The sequence below is a fragment of the Pongo abelii genome, chromosome 20 (genome assembly GCF_028885655.2).
Source record: "Pongo abelii isolate AG06213 chromosome 20, NHGRI_mPonAbe1-v2.0_pri, whole genome shotgun sequence".
Lineage (NCBI taxonomy): Eukaryota > Metazoa > Chordata > Mammalia > Primates > Hominidae > Pongo > Pongo abelii.
Window position 1 is genome coordinate 3,084,512 of NC_072005.2, and position 21,610 is coordinate 3,106,121.

Below are 21,610 nucleotides of genomic sequence, written 5' to 3' on the forward strand. Positions count from 1 at the left end.
GGGCTGTGAGAATTGGATTGTGACAACTGTTGGGGGTTCATGTTCCTCCAGGGGTTGACAGTAGGGGCAGGGCTGTGTGGAGAGTACGTCACTGACTTGCCCCCTGCTGGAGTGAGGCTCCAGCCTGTCGTGGGCCAGGCCTGTGCCCAAGGCTGCTGGGCCGTGCGGGAGAGGAGGGCCTGTGTACAGGGTCTTGTGGGTGATGCACAGGACCTGTTTCCTGGGCCACCATCACGAAGCACCACCAACTATGGGGCTCAGAACACCAGAAATCCACCCTCAGTGCCTCCGAAGCCCCAAGTCCAAAGTCAGGGTGTGGGCAGGGCCCCCAGGGCGGGTCTTTCCTGCCTCTCCTCCCAGCTTCTAGGGCTCCCGGCATCCTCAGCTTGTGGCCGCGTCATTCCAGCCCCCGCCTTGTCTCTGTCTTCCAAGGACCTCCGTCACGTTGGATCAGGGCCCATCTTGCTCCAGGAAGATGTTCCCCCTAACTAATGACCTCTGCCAAGATCCCATTTCCAACTGAGGCTAAAGGCTGAGGTTCTTTTGGACATGAATCTGGGAGGACTCTGCAACCCTGGACGGCGGGCAGTAGGCTGTGTGAAGTCGGCTTCCAACCCCAACCCCAGGTTCAGAGAGGTCCCAGCAGGGCACCATACTCTTTGGTTTACTGAGAACCTGCACAGCAGGTGCAGAACTAGGGTTGGTCCCTCCTGGTCAGAAGCCCCGGGGACCGTCCCCGGTTCTGCCTGGTGCCCAGGCCCCTTCCTGGCCTGCCCAGTTGTCAGGCTCAGTAAACGCTGGTGGAGCTGCCATGTGTCCCTGGCCTGAGATCCCGTGCTCTCGGGGAAGGAGAGGCAGAGATGTGCTGGTGAGAAGATGAAGCAGGGAGAGGTGGGGGCGTGGGGAGGCCGGGGCAGCTGAGGAAGTGGCCCCGAGGGAGGCAGTGTCCTGCGGACTGTGGCTGGAAGGGATGGTGTCTGAGCTGCGACCTGAATGATGAGGCAGCCGGGGTGAAACCTGGAGGAGGAGATTGCAAGCGGAGGCACAGCTCACCTGAGCAAAGGCCCTGGTGCAGGACGGTGCCTGGCGTGTTGGAGGAACAGCAGGAAGGCCTGTGTGGCTCGAGCAGAGGGAGGGAGGGTGGGGAGGGCCTGGTGGGCCACGGGGAGGACTTGGGCTTTGACCCTGAGGCAGGTGGGACCCATGGAGAGCTGCGGGCAGAGGAGCGACAGGTTCTGACTCGGGTGCTCCCGGGCGCCCTCTGACGGCTGCTGCAGGGAGGACAGACGGGGGTGGCGAGGGTTTAGCCTAGGACCTGGTAGACGTGACTGGGCTGGCGCAGGTGGGCGATGCTGGGGCTGGGCCAGGTGGAGGCAGAGAAGGGTGGGCTCATCTTGTTCCCCCTCCACCGCTGTGTTCCTGGAGCACAGAGGAGGGGCTACAAAGATGCTTCCAGAACCAGTGTGTGGCCTGGACCAAGACCTGGACTGCTGGGGGCTTCCTGAGCAAGACCCACATCCCCGCAGTCAAGCTGCCTCTTCTCAGACCAGGGAACTTCAGAAACAGGCAGGGGCCCCACCCCACCCGCCAGGGTCCCCTAGGAATCGGCTCTCCCCTAGAAGAGCCTCAAACCCAGCACAGGGTCTCTGCCTCACCAAAACACGCGGCAGGAGAAGCTTGTTCAGGAGGGAGGGGAGGGATGGGATGGACCCAGAGTGAAAGGCAGGCAGGGCAGGGTTGCAGGAAAAGAAAGGCTCACCTGACCCCGGAGCATGGGGCCACTGGCCACTGGGGATGGAATGGTGGGGGCAGTACTTACCTGACCCCAGAGCATGGGGCCGCCTGCCACTGGGGCTGGAATAGTGGGGGCCGTACTTGGGCTTCCCTGGGCGGCGAGCAGAGGCCAGGCTCGGCACCCATGTGCTGCGTGGCCCTGGGGCATGGGGGCTGTGCCTCCCTGGACCAAATTTTACCAGTTCAGGGGGCTCTAGGGCCCAGGGCTTTGACCTTCTTGGGGTTCTGCGTGATTCTCCAGGAGCTTAGCAGGGCTAAGAGTGGACAGTGGCTGCCCACCTCTGTGCGGGCAGAAGGTGGCTTTGGCCCTATTGTGGACCCAGGCAAACCCCATTTTAGAGGAAAAGCCAGCCCATCATCTTCCCTGTTAACATACACAGGTAATTCTTTTTCCTTTTTTTTTGAGACAGGGTTTCACGCCGGGCATGGTGGCTTCACGTCTGTAATCCCAGTACTCTGGGAGTCCGAGGCAGGAGGATCACTTGAGGTCAGAGTTTGAGACCAGCCTGGCCAACATGATGAAAACCCGTCTCTGCTAAAAATATAAAAATTAGCCGGGGGTGGTGGTACGCATCTGTAGTTCTAGCTACTCAGGAGGCTGAGGCAGGAGAATCACTTGAACCTGGGAGGCGGAGGTTGCAGTGAGCCAAGATGATGCCACTGCACTCCAGCCTGGGTGACAGAGCGAGACTTTGACTCAAAAAACATAAAACAGGGTCTTGCTCTGTCACCCAGGCTGGAGTGCAGTGGTGCAATCATAGCTCACTGCGGCCTTGACCTGGGCTCAAGTGATCCTCCCGCCACAGCCTCCCAAGTAACTGGGACTGCAGGCAAATGCCACCATGCCCAGCTAAATTTTTAAAATATTTTTGTAGAGATCAGATGTTGCTATGTTGCTCAGGCTGGTCTTGAACTCCTGGCCTCAAGCAATCCTCTCACCTCGGCCTCTGAACGCACTGGGAATACAGTCATGAACCGCTGTGCCCGGCCGGATTAGTTTCATTCAACTGTCGATTCAGCGAACACTTGAACTCTGCTCTGCCAGGTCCTGTGCCAGGCTCGGGGATACAGGCATGTGCAAGAGACGCTGGCCCAGATGCCATGGGGCTCGCAGTCCGCTGTGGGAGATGGGTAATAAGTGGTCAAGTGGGCGGGCTGCCTTCAGATGGTGATCAATGGATGGATGCTGTTTTACAATTCATTCCACACTGGGGGCTCCCTGAGGAGGGGCTTTGAGGTTTTGTTTTGTTTGTTTGTTTGTTTGTTTTGAGACAGAGTCTTGCTCTGTCACCCACGCTGGGGTGTAGAGGCCCTATCTTGACTCACTGCAACCTTCGTCTCCTGGGTCCAAGCGATTCTCCTGCCGCAGCCTCCCCGAGTAGCTGGGACTAGAGGGGTATGCCACCACATTTTGTATTTTTAGTAGCAATCAGGTTTTGGCATATTGGCCAGGCTGACCTCGAACTCCTAACCTCAGGAGATCTGCCTGCCTCGGCCTCCCAAAGTGCTGGGACTACAGGTGTGACACCACGCCCGGCCTGTTTGAGTCTCACTCTGTTACCCAGGCTGGAGTGCAGTGACGGGTTCTCAGCTCGCTGCAACTTCCTCCTCCTGGGTTCAAGCAATTCTCATGCCTCAGCCTCCCGAGTAGCTGGGACTACAGGCACCTGGCTAAATTTTTTTATTTTTAGTAGAGACGGGGTTTCACCGTGTTGGCCAGGCTGGTCTCCATCTCTTGACCTTGTGATCTGCCTACCTCGGCTTCCCAAAGTGCTGGGATTACAGGCGTGAGCCCCTACTCCCGGCCTGGAGGGGGCTTTTGAGTGAAATTGGGATAACAAGGATTATTACATCATGTGAAAATGTGGGGACAATGATTAAGGCAGTGAGTACAGCCGGTGCAAAGGCCCTGGGGCAGGATTGCGCCTGGTGTGTTGGAGGAACAGCGAGGAGGCCCGTGTGGCTGGAGCAGAGTGAGGAGAGGGAGAGAGGAAGGAAGGGGAGAGGGAGGAAGCAGGGAGGTTTCAGGCCATGCAGGGCTTCCTGGGGGAAGGGGAGGGTAAGGAGAGCAGAAGTGGTGTCTGACCTTCACTGAATCTGGAAAGGTCACCAGCAGCCAGAGGACAGTTACGAAAATGAAATGAGGCTGGGCGCTGGGGCTCACGCCTGTAATCCCAGCACTTTGGGAAGCCGAGGCAGGCGGATCACAAGGTCAAGAGATGGAGACCAGCCTGGCCAACATGGTGAAGCCCCGTCTCTACTAAAAATACAAAAATTAGCCGGGCGTGGTAGCGCGCACCTGTAGTCCCAGCTACTCGGGAGGCTGAGGCAGGAGAATCCTGTGAACCCGGGAGGCGGAGGTTGCAGTTAGCTTAGATCGTACCGTCGCACCCCAGCTTGGGCGACAGAGCATGACTCTGTCTCAAAAAAAAAAAAAAAAAATGACATCGAGCTGCCCATGTCAGGCACATGTGAGGTCTCTTCCCGGGGCTCCCTCGGTGCCCTCAGCCCTCACTTTAGCCCCGGTCAACCCTGGGCAGCAGTGAACGAGGAAGACAAAGACGTCCCCCCAGCAAGGATGTTGTACTGCCTCCCAATACCCCAAAGAGGCCAGGTCCAGGGGCCGTGATCTCTTCCTGGAGGCCTTTTAAGTTGATAAAACATCAGCTAATGTTTCTTGAAACCAGCACAGTTTCTCTCCAGAGGCGCTGTCCACTCTATGTATCTTTCTCATTTTTAATACTTTTTTGTAGAGATGGAGTCTTGCTATTTGCACAGGCTGGCCTCGATCTGCTGGCCTCAAGTGATCCTCCCGCCTCAGCCTCTCAAAGCTGTGGGAATACAGGTGTGAGCCACCGTGCCCGGGTCCCTGGGTAGATGCTTTTTTTTTTTTCTTTTCTTTTTTTTTTTTGAGATGGAGTTTCGCTTTTGCTGCCGAGGCTGGAGTGCAGTGGCGTGATCTCAGCTCACTGCAACCTCCACCTCCCGGGTTCAAGCAATTCTGCCTCAGTCTCCCAAGTAGCTGAGAGTACAGGCACCCACCATCATGCCCGGCTAATTTTTTTATTTTTATTTATTGAGACAGAGTCTCGCTCTGTCACCCAGGCTGGAGTGCAGTGGTGCGATCTCAGCTCAGTGCAACCTCTGCCTCCCGGGTTCAAGTGATTCTCCGGCCTCAGCCTCCTGAGTAGCTGGGATTACAGGTGCACGCCACCATACCCAGCTAATTTTTGTATTTTTAGTAGAGACAGGGTTTCACCATGTTGGTCAGGCTGGTCTTGAACTCCTGACCCTGTGATCCACCTGCCTCAGCCTCCCAACGTGCTGGGATTACAGGCATGAGCCACTGAACCTGGCCAATTTTTGTTATTTTTAGTAGAGATGGAGTTTCACCATGTTGGCCAGGCTGGTCTCAAACTCCTGACCTCAGGTGATCCACCTCCTTCGGCCTCCCAAAGTGCCGGGTTTACAGGTGTGAGCCACTGCGCCCAGACTTGGGTAATTGCTTTTAAGATGCTCATGTTACAGATGGTAACACGGAGGCTGAGCACAAGGAGTTCAGACACGGATTGGACGAATCTGAGGGCCACGCCATTAGCCACGTGCTGAGTGGAGTGGGCGAAAAGGGCCCAGGTTTAGGTCCCTGGTTTAACTAGGGTCCAGAGATGGATGGCACTTACCTGAGGCCACAGAGCAGGTGAGGATGGGCCCCAGCAGGGGCGAGTAACCAGGGAGCCTGCCTGCCTGCTGGGCTGAGGAGAAGACAGTGGAAGAGCCTGGAGACTTTGCCCAGCCTCCCTGATTCCACGCTAGACATTTAATTCTTTCTTTTTCTTTTGAGACAGAGTCTCGCCCTGTCACGCAGGCTGGAATGCAGTGGTGTGATCTTGGCTCACTGCAGCCACCGCCTCCTGGGTTCAAGTGATTCTCCTGTCTCAATCTCCCGAGTAGCTGGAATTTGCAGGCGCCCGCCACCACGCTTGGCTAAGTTTTTTTTTTTTTTTTTTTTTTAGCCAGTGGTGTAAATTTTCCTTTAAGAGATATTAAGGTGTTTCTGTCACCCAGCCTGGTGTATAGTGGCACAATCATGGCTCACTGCAACCTAGACCTCCCAGACTCAAGCGACCCTCCCACCTCAGCCTCCTAAGTAGCTGGGACTGCCGGTATGTGCCACTGCACCCAGCTTATTTTTGTATTTTTGTAATTTTGTAGAGATAGGGTTTCTCTTTGTTGCCCAGGCTGGTCTGGAACTCATGGGCTCAAGCGATTCTCCTGCCTTGGCCTCCCAAAGTACTGGGACTACAGACGTGAGCCACCACGCCAGCCACCTAGCCAAATTAAGCATTTTTTTTTTTTTTTTTTGAGATGGAGTCTGGCTCTGTTACCCAGGCTGGAGTGCAGTGGCGTGGTCTCGGCTCACTGCAAGCTCCGCCTCCCGGGTTCACGCCATTCTCCTGCCTCAGCCTCCCGAGTAGCTGGGACTACAGGTGCCCGCCACTACGCCCGGCTAATTTTTTGTACTTTTAGTAGAGACGGGGTTTCACTGTGTTAGCCAGGATGGTCTCGATCTCCTGACCTCGTGATCTGCCCGCCTCGGTCTCCCAAAGTGCTGTGATTGCAGGCATGAGCCACCGCGTCCGGCCACAAATTAAGCATTTTTAAAACAGCTGATTGATACCAAGGAAAACATCAAATAGTACTAGTGCCCTTCACACCCATTAGGATGGCTACCATTAAAAAAAAAAGCCTGTTTTCCCAGCACTTTGTGAGGCCGAGGCAGGTGAATCACTTGAGGTCAGGAGTTCAAGACCAGCCTGACCAACATGGTGAAACCCCGTCTCTACTAAAAATACAAAAATTAGCCAGGTGTGGCAGGGTGTGGTGGCTCACGCCTGTAATCCCAGCACTTTGGGAGGCCGAGGCAGGCGGATCACGAGGTCAGGAGATCGAGACCATGCTGGCTAACACAGTGAAACCCCGTCTCTACTAAAAATACAAAAAGTTAGCCGGGTATGGTGGCGGGCGCCTGTAGTCCCAGCTACTCGGCAGGCTGAGGCAGGAGAATGGCATGAACCCAGGAGGCAGAGCTTGCAGTGAGCCAAGATCGCCGCGACTGCACTCCAGCCTGGGGGGACAGAGCAAGACTCCATCTCTAAAAAAAAAAAAAAGTTAGCCAGGTGTGGTAGTATGCACCTACAATTCTAGTTACTCGGGAGGCTGAGGCAGGAAAATCACTTGAACCCGGGAGGTGGAGATTGCAGTGAGCCAAGATCGTGCCACTATACTCGAGCCTGGGTGACAGAGCAAGACTCTGTCTCAAAAAAAAAAAAAAAAGAAATTTAAAAATAGAATTGCCATAGGAGCCAGCATTCCCACTCCTGGGTATATTCCCAGCAAAATGGAAGGCATGAGCTGCATCCTGCAAAATTCCGGGTGCCTTGACTTGCTCCTCTGAGAAATGGGGATGATAGTTCCTGCTGTGTGTATGGCGGACACCGTGCCTGGTACGTGGCAAATGAACAGTCAGCGTCACCATGAGCAGGGACACGAAGAGAGATTTGTACACCCATCTTCACAGCAGCACGATTCACAATAACACCAAAGGTGGAAACAACCCAAGGGGCGGTGGACAGAAGAATGGATCAACACACTGTGGTCCATCCGCACAGTGGAATATTACTCAGTCATGAAAAGGAAGAAATCCTGACACAGGCTACAGTGTGGAGACATCTTGAGGACCTCAGGCTCAGTGAGAGAAGCCAGACACGGAGGGACAAATGCTGTGTGATTCCACTCCTAGGAGGTCCCTGGAATCGTCAAATTCACAGAGACAGAAAGTAGGATGGGGGATGCCAGGGGCTAGAGAGGGAGATGGGGAGTGAGTGTTTCATAGACTCTCAAAGAGTTTCAGTTTGGTAAGATGAGAAAGTTCTGGAGAAGGTGGAGGTGATGGTTGCACAGCCACGTGAATGTGCTTTTAACGCTGCTGAACTGTGCGCTTAGAAGTAGGTCAGGCTGGACGCAGTGCCTCACGTCTGTAATCTCAGCACTTCGGGAGGCCAAGATGAGTGGATCACCTGAGGTCAGGAGTTCGAGACCAGCCTGGCCAACATGGCAAAACCCGGTCTCTACTAAGAACAGAAAAATTAGCCAGGCATGGTGGCCGGCACCTGTTATCTCAGCTACTTGGGAGGCTGAGGCAAGAATTGCTTGAACCCGGGAGGTGGAGGTTGAGGTGAGCTGAGATCGCGCCACTGCATTCCAACCTGGGTGACAGAGCAAGACTCTGTCTCAAAAAAAAAAAAAAAAGGAAACCAGGTGCAGTGGCTTATCCTTGTAATCCCAGCACTTTGGGAGGCTGAGGCAGGCAGACTCCTTGAGTTCAGGAGTTCAAAACCAGCCTAGGCAACATAGCAAGACCCCATCTCTACAAAAAATAAAAGAATTAGCCAGCATTGTGACTCAAGCCTGTAGTCCCAGCTACTCGGGAGGCTGAGGTGGGAGGATCACTTGAGCCCGGGAAGTTGAGATTTCAGTGAGCTGTGATTGTACCACTGCACTCCAGCCTGGGCAACAAAGTGAGACCTTGTCTCAAAAGAATAAAATAAAATACAAAATGGTTAAGTGTATTATTTTGTTATGTGTATTTTATCACTGTTGTAAAAGAAAAAAAAAATAAGCCAGCCATGGTGGCTTACACCTGTTATCCCAGTACTTTGGGAGGCTGAAGTGGGTGATTATCTGAGGTGAGGAGTTTGAGATCAGCCTGGCCAATGTGGTGAAACCTCGTCTCTACTAAAAATACAAAAATTAGCCAGTCACGGTGACGCACGCCTGTTGTCCCAACTACTGAGGAGGCTGAAGCGGGAGAATCGCTTAAATCCAGGAGGCGGAGGTTGCAGTGAGTCGAGATCGCACCACTGCACTCCAGCCTGAGTGACACAGCGAGACTCCGTCTCAAAAAAAATAGATAAATAGCCCCCGGGGCCCACAGCTCTGGCAAAATCCGTGAAGGTGGAAAACATGAGCTGCATCCTGCGAAATTCTGGGTGCCTCGACTTGCGCCTCTGAGAAATGGGGATGACAGTTCCTGCTGTGTGCATGGAGGACACCGTGCCTGGTACGTGGCAAATAAACAGTTGGTGTCACCATGAGCTGGACGGGCATGGGGGCCCGGGTGGGGGTCCATGTGCTGGCCGGCAAGGCAGAGACACCGTGACACCGCATGGCGTGGGTTTGAGACCAGGCAGCCAGTGAGCCCAGTTGGCTTTGAGAAGCTCTGAATTCCTTTGAGCACCGAAGAGAAAAGAATAAGCTGTGTTGGCTTCGATACCCAAATCCTCCATCTGACAGCCGTGACTGCTAAATCGGCTCTGCTTCCTTTCCTGTTTTCAAGTTTTAGACTTTCTTGATTCCAAAGTGATTCACGGTCGTCGTGGGAAGAAGAGAAAAATTCAAAAGAAGAAGAAAGAAAGTCCGGGCGCAGTGGCTCACGCATGTAATCCCAGCACTTTGGGAGGCCAAGGCGGGCGGATCACGAGGTCAGGAGATCGAGACCATCCTGGCTAACACGGTGAAACCCCGTCTCTATTAAAAATACAAAAAATTAGCCGGGCGTGGTGGCGGGTGCCTGTAGTCCCAGCTACTCGGGAGGCTGAGGCAGGAGAATGGTGTGGACCCGGGAGGCGGAGCTTGCAATAAGCCGAGATCACGCCACTGCACTCCAGCCTGAGTGACAGAGCAAGACTCCGTCTCAAAAATAAAAAAAATAAAAAAAAAAGAAGAAGAAAGAAAAACCCAAGGAGGCCAAGGAGGAGGAAGAAGAACAAAAGGCTTGCAGATTCCTTTTTGTTTGTTTTTTGTTTTGAGACGGAGCCTCGCTCTGTCACCCAGGCTGGAGTGCGGTGGCTCCATCTCAGCTCACTGCAACCTCTGCCTCCCAGGTTAAAGCGACTCTCCTGCCTCAGCCTCCTGAATAGCTGGGATCACAGGCACCCGCCACCAAGCCCAGCTAATTTTTGTATTTTTAGTGGAGACAGGGTTTTACCATGTTGGCCAGGCTCATCTCCAACTCCCGACCTCAGGTGATCTGCCTGCCTCGGCCTCCCAAAGTGCTGGGATTACAGGTGTGAGCCACCATGCCCTGCCACTCCCATGCGCTTTACTTCCTCAGTAACAGCCATGGCACGGGCATCCTGCAGTGACTAATGCCCACCAGACTGTATCCGCTAACAAGTCAGGGAGCCGGCCTGTGGTATCCAGATGTACCCAGGCTCACAGCCTTGCTGTTCTCCATGCTCACCCACCCCCTTAGCTGTGCCAGGGATGAAATTCAGGAGGCAGAATGCTGGATTTAAGTGCCCAGAAGTCAGACCCGAATTTGACTGGGCTCTTGTTTTGGGTGGAAGAAAGAGGAGGAAGAGGCTGAAAAAAGTGCATCTTTGGCTCATAGGAGTTTGTGAGTTTCTCTTTTGATTTTCTTTTCTTTTTGAGACAGAGTTTTGCTCTTGTTGCCCAGGGTGGAGTGCGATGGTACAGTCTTGGCTTACTGTAGCCTGGACCTCCCTGGGCTGAAGCGATCCTCCCACCTCAGCCTCCCAAGTAGCTGGAACCACAGGTGCCTGCCACCACACCTGGCTAATTTTTGTGTTTTTGGAAAGATGGAGTCTTGCTATGTTACAGCTCAGGCTAGTCTGGAACTCCTGGGCTCAAGCAATCCTCCCAGCTCGGCCTCCCAAAGTGCTGGGATTACAGCCATGATTTTTCTTTTTTTTTTTTTTGAGATGGAGTCTCGCTCTGTTGCCCAGGCTGGAGTGCAGTGGCACAATCTCGGCTCACTGCAACCTCCGCCTTCCAGGTTCAAGCAATTCTCCTGCCTCAGCCTCCCGAGTAGCTGGGACTACTGGCACACACCACCATGCCCAACTTTTTGTATTTTCAGTAGGGATGGGGTTTTACCATGTTGGCCAAGATAGTCTCAATCTCTTGCCCTCGTGATCTGCCTGCCTCGGCCTCCCAAGGTGCTAGGATTACAGGTATGAGCCACCGCACCCGACCAAATTTTTGTATTTTTAATAGAGACGGGGTTTCACCATGTTGGCCAGGCTGGTGTCGAACTCCTGACCTCAATTGATCCACCTGTCTTGGCTTCCCAAAGTGCTGGGATTACAGGCGTGAGCCACTGCGCCTCGCCAGGCGTGATTTTTAAAATTCTTATTAAGGACTCTCCCAGAACACCAGAGGCTCATGGGGCTCTGAGCATCCTGCTTGAGTCTCCATGGAGACGAAGCCTGTGTCTCCTGGCCGACTCCACCAGCCCCAGTGCCACGCTGTGCCCGGCCAAGCCTCAGCTGAGTCTAAGCACCTGCGTCTGTGCTGGGCCGAGTGGCAGGATGTTGTGGGAGGAACCCTGACCCCTTGCCCAGCTCTGCTTGTCACCCAGTCCTGATGTTCTGTTCCATCTGGGGGCGGCCAGGAGGCTGCCAGTAACAGCAATGATAAATAGCCATTCACTGAGCTAAGCTCCCAGACACTCTGCTAAGCCCACGTTTTAGCTCATGAATCCGCACCAGACCAGGGCCTTCACCATATCCTCTTTTCCTTTCTCTTTTTTTTTGAGATGGCGTCTCACTTGGTCGTTCAGGCTAGCATGCAGTGGCGCGATCTCGGCTCACCGCAACCTCTGCCTCCCAGGTTCAAGCAATTCTCCTGCCTCATCCTCCCAAGTAGCTGGGCTTACAGGTGCGCGCCACCACGCCTGGCTAATTTTGTATTTTTAGTAGAGACGGGATTTTGACATGTTGGCCAGGCTGGTCCCCAACTCCTGACCTCAGATCATCTGCCCGCCTTGGCCTCCCCAAGTGCTGGGATTACAGGCGTGAGCCACTGTGCCGGGCCCCTCTCCTCTCTCTTTAGTCCTGCTTGGCAAATAAGGAAACTGGGGCTCAGCTGCCTGACGCGTGGGGAGATGGTATGGGATGGTGGGAAGTGTGTGTGCTCTAGAGTCTGGCTTCGTGGGTTCACATCCCAGCTCTCTTACCTTGTGGTCTTGCACCAGCCACTGGAGCTCTCTGGGCCTCAGTTCCCCCTCTAACGCGGGTGGACATTTCATACAAATGGCGTCACACACTGTGTGGTCTTCTGTGTTTGACATCTTTCACCAAGCATGATGTCCTCAAGGTATGGCATGGGTCAGAGCCTCATTTTTTTTTTCATGGCTGAGTTGTGTTCCATTTAGAGGACAGAATGTCCTCTAAAGCCAGGCATGGTGGCTGACACTTGTCATCCCAGCACTTTGAGAGGCTGAGGTGGGAGGATCGCTTGAGCCCAGAAGTTTGAGTCCAGCCTGGACAACATAGCAAGACTACATTTCTACAAAAAAATTAAAAATTAGCCAGGCATGGTGGCATGCACATCTGTGGTCCCAGCTACTCCGGAGGCTAAAGCAGGAGGATCGCTTGAGCCCAAGAGGTCAAGGCTGCAGCAAGCTATGATCATGCCACTGCACTCCAGCCTGGGTGACAGAGCGATATCCTGCCTTATAAATAAATAAATAAATAAATAAATAAATAAATAAATAAAATTGTAAATTAGCCAGGCATGGTGATGAGTGCCTGTAATCCCAGCTACTCGGGAGGCTGAGGCATGAGAATCACTTGAACCCAGGAGGCGGAGGTTGCAGTGAGCCGAGATTGCACCACTGCCCTCCAGCCTGGGCAACAGAGCAAGAGCCTGTCTCAAAAAATAAATAAAATAAGAATTAAAAATTAAATTTTAGGCTGGGTGCAATAGCTCATGCCTGTAATCCCAGCAATTTGGGAGGCTGAGGTGGGCAGATCACCTAAGGTCAAGAGTTCGAGACCAGCCTGGCCAACATGGTGAAACCCATCTCTACTAAAAATAAAAAAAATTAGCCAGGTGTGGTGGCACATGCCTGTAATCCCAGCTACACCGGAGACTGAGACAGGAGAATTGCTTGAACCCAGGAGGCAGAGGTTGCAGTGAGCCAAGATAATGCCACTGCACTCCAGCCTGGGTGACACAGCGAGACTCTGTCTCAATAATAAATAAATAAATAAATAAATAAATAAATAAATAAGTACGTTAATAAAATTTTACACTAGTTGGGTGTGGTGGGGTGCACCTGTAATCCCAGCTACTCAGGTGGCTGAGGCAGGAGAATCACTTGAACCTGGTAGGTGGAGGTTGCAGTGAGCCAAGATCACACCATTGCACTTCAGCCTGGGCATCAGAGAGAGACTCCATCTTGAAAAAAATAAAAATAAAAATGAAAATAAAATTTTAGATGGGTGTAACTCTATGGAGGGAAAAAGAAGGCTGAGAAAGGAGGTAATGGTGACTGAGTGGTTTTAGATAAGGTAGATGGAGAAAGTGATGGGGAATTAAGGAATGAGCCACACATCATCTGGGGAGAGGGCATCCCAGACAAAGGGTACAGCCCATGCAAAGGCCCTGAGGCAGGACCGCACCTGACAAGTGAGAGGAACAGCGAGGAGGCCTGTGTAGCTGCAGCAGTGAGGAGGGGGAGAGAGGGAGCAGGGGAAGGTGGGGACGAGGCAGAACAGGACACGCAGAGCCTTGTGGGCCTCAGGGAGGACTTGGGCTTTAATTTTGAGACATCTTTGGGAAGTTTTTTTTTTTTTTTTTTTTTTTTTAGGCAAGATTTCACTCTGTCACCTAGACCAGAGGCAGTGGTGTGATCCTGGTTCACTGCAGCTTTAATATCCCAGGGCTCAACCGATGCTCCCACCGCAGCCTCCAAGCAGCTGGGACCAAAGGTGCACACCAACCACTCCTGGCTATTTTTTTTTTCTCAAACAGAGTTTCACTCTTGTTGCCCAGGCTGGAGTGCAATGGCGCAATCTCGGCTCACTGCAATCTCCGCCGCCCAGGTTCAAGCGATTCTCCTGCCTCAGCCTCCTGAGTAGCTGGGATTACAGGCATGCACAACCATGCCTGGCTAATTTTGTGTTTTTAGTAGAGACGGGGTTTTCTCCACGTTGATCAGGCTGGTCTCGAACTCCTGACCTCAGGTGATCCACCCACCTCAGCCTCCCAAAGTGCTGGGATTACAGGTGTGAGCCATCGTGCCCGGCCTATTTTCTTATTTTTTACAGCAATGGCATCTCACTATGTTGCCCAGGCTGGTCTCCAACTCCTGAGCTCAAGTGGTCCTCCTGACTCTGCTTCCCAAAGTGCTGGGATTACAGGTGTGAGCCACCACAGCCAGCACGTATTATTATTATTAATATTATTGATGAGTTTCATACATAAAGGATCACGGGCACTTTAGAGCTGGGAGATACTTTCAGTATTTCTCCTATCCTGTCATTATCAGTGCGAGCCAGCCTCCCTTCTTGTTGATGACATTATTGATGAGTTACATACTTAAAGGGCCAAGGACACTTTCTATGTGTAAGCACCCTATAGAACTGGAAGATACTTTTACCATTTCTCCTGTGCTGTCGGGATTACTGGGAGCACTTTCTGTCTTGCTCTTGATTATTATTAGTGTTGTTATTATTAGTTGTTGTTTTTTTTCTTTTTTTTTTTTCAAGACGGAGTTTCGCTCTTGTTGCCCAGGCTGGAGTACAATGGCACAATCCTGGCTCACGGCAACCTGCGCCTCCTGGGTTCAAGTGATTATCCTGCCTCAGCCTCCTGAGTAGCTGGGATTACAGGCGCCCCCCGCCACCGAGCCCAGCTAATTTTTGTATTCTTTAGTAGAGACGGGGTTTCACCATGTTAGCCAGGCTGGTCTCGAACTCCTGACCTCAAGTGATCCACCCACCTCGGCCTCCCAAAGTGCTGAGATGACAGGCGTGAGCCACCGCGCCCAGCCATATTATTAGTGTTATTACTATTATTGATGAGTTACCTACTTTAAGGATCACGGGCGCTTTCGACGACAAGCCCCCTACATTACCCCAGCAACTTTTGACATTCTTCCGGCCGTTGCCCTCCGCGGGAGCCGGCGGGGCCCCCTGGGAAGCCGGCTAAGGCCCGTCCCGCCCGCAGCTCCGCCCTCGCCCACCCGTAGGCGGGGCCCGGGGCCTGCCGGCCTCAGTTTCCCCCCGCGGCCCGGGGATGCGGGGAGGCGCCGGCTGCCCCGCGCGGCGCGGCCGCCAGGGGCCGCTGCGGAGCCGCCTTTGTGGTCCCGATGCCGGGGCGGGCGCGGGCGGGAGGAGGGCGCGGGGGCCCGGGAGGGAGGCGGGAGGCGCGGCCGCCGCTCCAGCTGCGAGTCCGCCCGCCGCCCGCCGCCGCCGCCGGCTCGGTCCCGCGCCCGCCATGGCCCGCCTGACGGAGAGCGAGGCGCGCCGGCAGCAGCAGCAGCTCCTGCAGCCGCGGCCCTCGCCCGTGGGCAGCAGCGGGCCCGAGCCCCCCGGGGGGCAGCCCGACGGCATGAAGGACCTGGACGCCATCAAACTCTTCGTGGGCCAGATCCCGCGGCACCTGGACGAGAAGGACCTCAAGCCGCTCTTCGAGCAGTTCGGCCGCATCTACGAGCTCACGGTGCTCAAAGACCCCTACACGGGGATGCACAAAGGTGGGCGCCCGGCCCCCTCCCCCCTCTCCCCTCCCTCCGCCTCCCACCCCACCTTCCGGCATCTTCTCTCCCCCATCACCATCCCTCCTCTGCTCACCTCCCTCCTCTGCCTGCCTCTGCCGGAGCATCGGTTCTTACCCCCTCCCTCCCACCCACCCCTCCTCCCCTCTCTGGGGGTGCAGCTGACAGATCCGAGCGGGCCCCCTCCCCTCCTCCGCCCCCTCTCCCTCCCTCCCCACCTTCCGGCATCTCCTCTCTCTCTCCCTCTCTCTCTCCCTCTCTCTCTCCTTTTCTCTTCTCTCCCATCTCCCTCGACCTCTCATCCTTCCCCCCACAGCACCCTCTCTCTCCCTCCCTCCCTCCCTCACCCTTCCATCCCCCAGACCCCCACCCCTTCCTCCCTCCCTCACCCCAATCTTTCCTGCCCGTTTGCCAGGGGAGCCTCGGGAACGCCGGCACCCCTCCCTGCCCCCCCACCCCCATTCATTCAGCCTCCCCAGGCCCCGTCGGGGAAGTTTGCACCTGCGGACTCCATTGCTTTGGTTATTTTCACAAAGCCAGGCCGGCGGGGCAGGTCCGGCCGCGGGGGACACGGATGCCCAGGACCCCAGGCTAATCGGTAACTACAAAGGAAGACGGGTTGGGGGCGCCTGGCTCGGGGGGACGCGCCCGCCTCGCCTGCCTCGGGTGGCAGAGAGGCTCCCGTCGCTGCCTACCCCCTGGCCCCACTACCTCCGCGTGGATCAGCATTCTCTCCTCCATTTCTCTGCCCTCCCCCTCCCCCGCCTCCACCTTGGGCTCAAGTTGAAACTGGCCGAGCCTCTTAGCAATGTGTTGGGGTCTCAGGCCCAAGACAATGAGCTTGGACGTGTCCATCTGGGCAGAGCCCAAATTCTGGGGTGGACAGGGAGGAGGAGGGAGGCGTGGGCGGCCTCAGGCCTGTCTGCCTCCCTCCCACCGGATTCTCCCTCCCATGGCATCCCGGGTGGGGGTGTCCAGCAATTGTATCCCCAGCCCTTAGTTCCCATCATGGGCCCAGCGTCTGAATTGGGGTGGCTTTGACAGCCTTGCGGTCAGGTGTTGGGGACTGGGGGTGCCACTTCAAAGGCTTTGTGCTGGTCACCCCTGGCCCTCCGCCTCCCATCCTCCAGGAAGACCCTGGAGAGGCCTTGGGGAAGGACCGGGGCCCATGACCTATTTTAGACCCACTTTTTCCCCAGCGCTGCGTGCTCGGTAAGCATGAATGCATGTTTATTGAATGAATGAATGAATGAATGAATGAATGAATGAAGGATGGGTTCAAGAAAGCCCTAGGGAGGGTCTGGTGAGATGGGGCCCAGGCCTGTCACTTCAGCCATACCCTCCAGCTGGTTATCTTGAGGGAGGAAAGAAACCCCTCCCCATTCCCCATCTCTTTTCAAAACCAACCATCACACACACACACACACACACACACACAAAATTGGGCCTGAAAAATCTAACTCCTCCATGTGGCCTAGGAGGGCAGAGGGGCTCCCATGCGGCCCCCGTAAGTCAATCTCTGGAGTCCAGAGGTGATAGGTGGGCTTTTCCCACACGCCCCCACCCCTGGGTACACCCAGAGCACCCATTTCTAGAAAGATTCCCGTGGGAATGGGGGAGTCCACGTGGCCCCCCAAACGGTTGCATTGAAAGGCCGCTGGTTGAGCTCTAGGTCGGAGAGACAGGTGGGGGTGCAGGGACTGGAGCATCCTAGTGACACTTCTTCATCTTTTTTTTTTTTCCTTCTTATTTTTAAATCTCTGGGAAACCTGGGCACGGGAGAAGTGAGGGGTGAAGGAGGGGCTGGGGCTGGGTTTTCACCTGGCCCTGAGCCTCAGTTTCCTTGCTGTCAACAGAGCAGGACCATGACGCATCCCTAGTTCTTTTTTTACAGGTTGGAGAATGTTGGGGTCCCTGGGGTACCTCGGGGGTATTTCCCATTTGCGGGCTTTCCTTGGAGGGTGAGAATTGAGAAGCCGTGTGCAGGACAGCCGGCAATCACCCTCCACTTTTTAGGGGTCCCAGGTCCATCTGTGTGTGAGATACAGGGGCTTCACCTCGTGTTGAAAATGGGTCCAGTGCCCTCGGGGAAGTGAATCCCCACCTGTGTGGGGCCTGGCTGGACTTCACCTGGTCTTTACCTGCAGGTGCTTGGCACAAAACGGTCGGGGGGTGTCTTCAGAATCAGCATCTGTGATCCAGGTTTGCATTTGGGGCTCAGCTGTGTGACTTCTGGCTAGTGACTGCCCCTCTCTGGGCCCTCTCTGGGCCCTCTCTGGGCCCTCTCTGGGCCTTGGCCGAAGGGAGGTGGAATGGTGAATGGGAAGTCAGAATTTTTGGGGAGAGGTGTGAGTTCAGACACCTGCCACCAAGATGACCTTATTAGGGCTGTTTCTGGGAGCCCTGGCATGGTATATAATGTGCCTGTTCAGAGCGGCAGGGCCTTGGGGATGTGGACCCCAGGCCTGGAGAGAAATCCCTTTCCCTGGATGCCCGGCGGGGCCCATGAGACTGGGCACAGGAGATCTGTAAGGAGTAGAGTGGGGTGGGATGAGAACACCCCGGAGGTGCACCCGGCTCCTGGTACAAGCCCGGAGGGGGTCAGCTGGTGCCACCTCTAGCCCTTCCTTGGTGTCCAGGTTGCAGGGACTTGTTTGATTTCCCTGTGGAAGCCATCGCCATGGAGGTGAGCTCTGAGTGACAGCACATTTCTGGGAAACTGAGGGCTGGAGAGACATACCCTGGGTTCCACATTTACCAGAGCTAGACCCCCATTACCCCCCCTGCCTTCCTCCCAGGCCAGGAGAAGCAGCTGTGCCTGTATCTGTGTGACATAGGGGTGACAGGTTCCCCGAAGGCGAGAGTGAGGCCCCCAAAAATGGTGCTGGGGACAGAGGGGCTCATGACACCTGACAGCCACAGCTGGCCTGGCCGAAGGTGGTGTGGGGGCAGCCAGATTCCTAGAGGCCGTGCTGAGACTCAGAGAAAGGCAGGAGGCCTCATCCAGGAGCGGGGCAGGGGTAGGGGGAGAAGGATGCGTCGAGGTGGTCCTCCAAAAGAGGGCAGGCCCTGGGGCGCTGGGTTTGTTTTTAAGAGAGAGAGAGAGAGATGAGGACACAGAGAGAGAGAGAGAGAGAGAGACACGCAGGGAAAGAGAGATGGAGAGACCCACAGAGAGACGGAGACAGAGACAGAGAGACACAGACAGGGAGGGGGCTGCGGAGAGATAAAGGCCCACAGGAAGACCACAAGCCTGCTCCTGCCAGAACTCCCCATCCAGAGAGAGGGGACCTCCCCCAGGAAGGACCCCCACCCCAGGCCAGGGCCTCAGGCCAGGAACTGGAGGCTAGGATTGGGGCTCCCGCTGGCCCCCTTGCAGTTCCTGCCCCGGGGACCCTCCCTCCAAGGCAGGCACCTCTGGAGCTGTGGCTGCCCCTGTCTACGGATGGTGGCTGCCTGGGTGCCCACCCTGCCAGGCGAAGGTGCCCACGGTGGTACTGGTCCGCCGCTGCCACTGGGCCCCCGTTTATGGTAATCGCATATACATTTGCATGTTAATGACAATATTTGTCTTAAAGCGGAGGTTGCGTTGGGGGACGGTGCAGGTGGGGGGGGCCCGGCGGGGGCCCAGGTGGGGGCCCGCGGTTTCCATGGGAGCACCAGCTGCCGGCTCGACTCGGGAGGAGGGGAGGAGGAGGCTGTAGCAGGCTGAGCTCTGAGGCGTGAGATTCCGCGTGTGACGCACCAGCCCCAGGGAGAAGGCAGGCTGGGCAGCCTGGCGGGGGGACCGCGGGAGCAGTTGGCACTCCTGGTGGTGGTGGGGACAGCAGTAGGGGGCTGAGTGCGGCTGGCAGGGTTGGCCGGCGTGTGTGTATGTGTGTGTGTGTGTGTGTGTGCGCGCACGCGAGCGCGCGCCTGGGAAGGACCCCTGCTGGGGTGCTGTGTGGCTTCAAGCTGGGCGCACCCCTCTCTGTGCCTTATTTTCCCCTGCTGCATATTTTCTCATTTATTTAACAGACTTTCATAAGGCCCCGGAGCCTCACACCTGTGACTGTGACATCATTTCTGCACCTCCCTGCCCCCGCCCCCCACTTCAGGCAAAGAACATTTATTGAACGCCTACTGTTTTCCAGCATTTATGCAGAGCTGGACATTTGGTGTGAACAGAATTCCTTATAGGATTCATGATGGAGTGGGCTAGATGTTAATCCGTCTACCTGTATGACCGACATTTATTGAGCGCTTGCTGTGTACCAGGCCCTGTTCTAGACCCTGGGCTACTGGGTTGGGCAAAACAGATAAAATCTGCCATCCCTACCCCCATCCAGACCTCTTCTCCCACCAGATTCCAGTTTAGGGGACGGAGACAGCTGAGGAACTGGGCTTACAAGGCACCGAGCTCAGGAATATGATGGCAAAACACACACCAGCAGTGACAGCCCAGAGGGGGGCCCTGCCCCCGCAGGGGTGGAGGCCAGGAGGGCTGCCTGGAGGAGGCAGTTAGTGTAGGAGAGTCGTTGAGAGCTTGGAGTTGAGATGAGTCTGGTTTCTCTGCATCCTGTGGCCTTGGGCAGGTGTCTTCATCCCTCCAAGCTGCAGTGGGTCTTCCCGTTTCAGAGGAAATGAGGGAGGTGAGAGCAGAAGTGGCAGGGAGAGCAGAGAACAGAAGAGGCTCTTGGCATGAGGCCGGGCACAGAGTATGTGCTTGGTCAGTGGGAGCGGGCTTGTTACATGACGACGCTGAGGCCCGAAGCGTGAGGAGGGTGCACTGATGGAGAAAGGTGTTCCTGACAATGTGCGAGGGCCCAGAGGGGCACTAACTCCAGGGAAGCTCAGGTGCAGGGAGGATGGAGTTTTTGCCCTGGTAGGAAAGGAGCAGAGGGGCTTGGGAGCTCAGGGTCCCCTTCTTCTGTGGGGCTCACCTGTTGAGGCTCTTCCAAGGGGTCTTAGCTTGGGGCTGGACCCAGGAGGTTATCTCTGAAGTGGGCTTGTGTCTCTCTCTTTCACCCCTCAAATTGGCAAGTGAGACCTTGGCCATTGGAAACACCTGGTAGGACCACACTCATTCATTCATTCATTCATTTATTCATTCACACAACACTCCTTGAAAACCCTTTGTGGCCTTACCTCGTACTGAGCAAGAGGGGTCTGAGGCCAGAGCTAGACATTGGCACCTATAGTCCAGTGGTCTGGGTTGGGTCAGAGGGAGGAATGCAGGGTTGAGGGAACTGGATAATGAAGTGGGAGCTCTGCCTGGAGGAGGGGCATTAGAAATGGGGCTTTGAAGGATCGATAGGAGCTTTCCAGGTGGAGAAAGCATTTTACTTATGCATTCACAGAAACACTTACTGTGTTCCAGGCCCTATGATGGGCATGAAACACAGCAGTGAACAAGATAGGTACATGTCTTGACTTCCTGGATATAGGGAGAGGGAACTGGATCTATGAAGGCCTGGAGGCATGAAGAATTTGCACAGCTAGGGTAGAGGACGGATTAGATGAGGTGTGGGAGATGAGGCTGGAGAGTCAGCATGGGCTGGACCAGGAAAGCCTCTGATGCTGGACTGAGCTTGGACTCTTTCCTGAGGGCACTGGGGAGCCATGGAAGAGTTTAGAGCAGGGAGGAACTCAGGCAGACCTGCATGGGAAGTGGGCTTCACATCCTGTTAACTCCCATTGCCACCACCAGCCTCTTCCCAACCTCCCAGCCTTGCTCAAAATATGCTCATTTCCTTCACACCTGAATGGACAAAATAGAAGCTTCCAGTTGGGGTGAGGCCCACAGTGTGGGAAGAGAGAAATACAAAGAAGCAGATGTGTGTTCTGATTACATTGGCTCTTAGAGAACCAAGTTCCCCTCCTCCATGTGAACCAGAGGAGGAGATCGGAGCCCAGAGAGGGGCAACACCCAGCCCAAGTTATACAGCAGTACAGCTGGGCTTCACGCCTCCCAGCCTGAGCTTTGACCCGCCCTGGAAGGAAAGAAAGAAACATGATTTTGGAAACATAGACCAGGGTCAGAGCCATCCAGGGAGGCTGGCTGTCCTTGAACTTAAGATGATCAGGGCCAAAGGGAGGGGCTGTTAGGTTTGGAAGACACTGGCCTAGCAGGAGTCCAGTTGGTCTGGGGTCATAGTCAACATCAGTGATATGTAAGCTCTAGGAGGGCAGAAACTGGGTCTTGTTTGCCATTTGGAAGTGAGCTTGTGGATGAACAAGGGCATGAGG

At 55.1% G+C, this 21,610-nt stretch overlaps 1 protein-coding gene across 14 annotated transcripts in view; it reads left to right on the forward strand.

The window, feature by feature from the left end:
• Positions 1 to 15,075: 15,075 nt before the first annotated feature.
• CELF5 (CUGBP Elav-like family member 5) overlaps positions 15,076 to 21,610 on the forward strand; it is a 74,472-nt gene continuing 67,937 nt past the window's right edge. For 9 of the 14 annotated variants that reach the window (XR_008516330.2, XR_008516331.2, XR_008516329.1 and 6 more), the window contains exon 1: positions 15,103 to 15,361. Coding sequence is in view for 9 of the 14 variants with exons in the window: in XM_054539317.2 (XP_054395292.1) it covers positions 15,103 to 15,361 (259 nt within the window). In the remaining 5 variants the exon portion in view is untranslated. Of the gene's footprint in view, positions 15,362 to 15,866; positions 15,981 to 21,610 lie in introns of those variants that run through there. The other 5 variants (XR_008516337.2, XM_054539333.2, XM_054539324.2 and 2 more) reach the window with 4 other exon arrangements.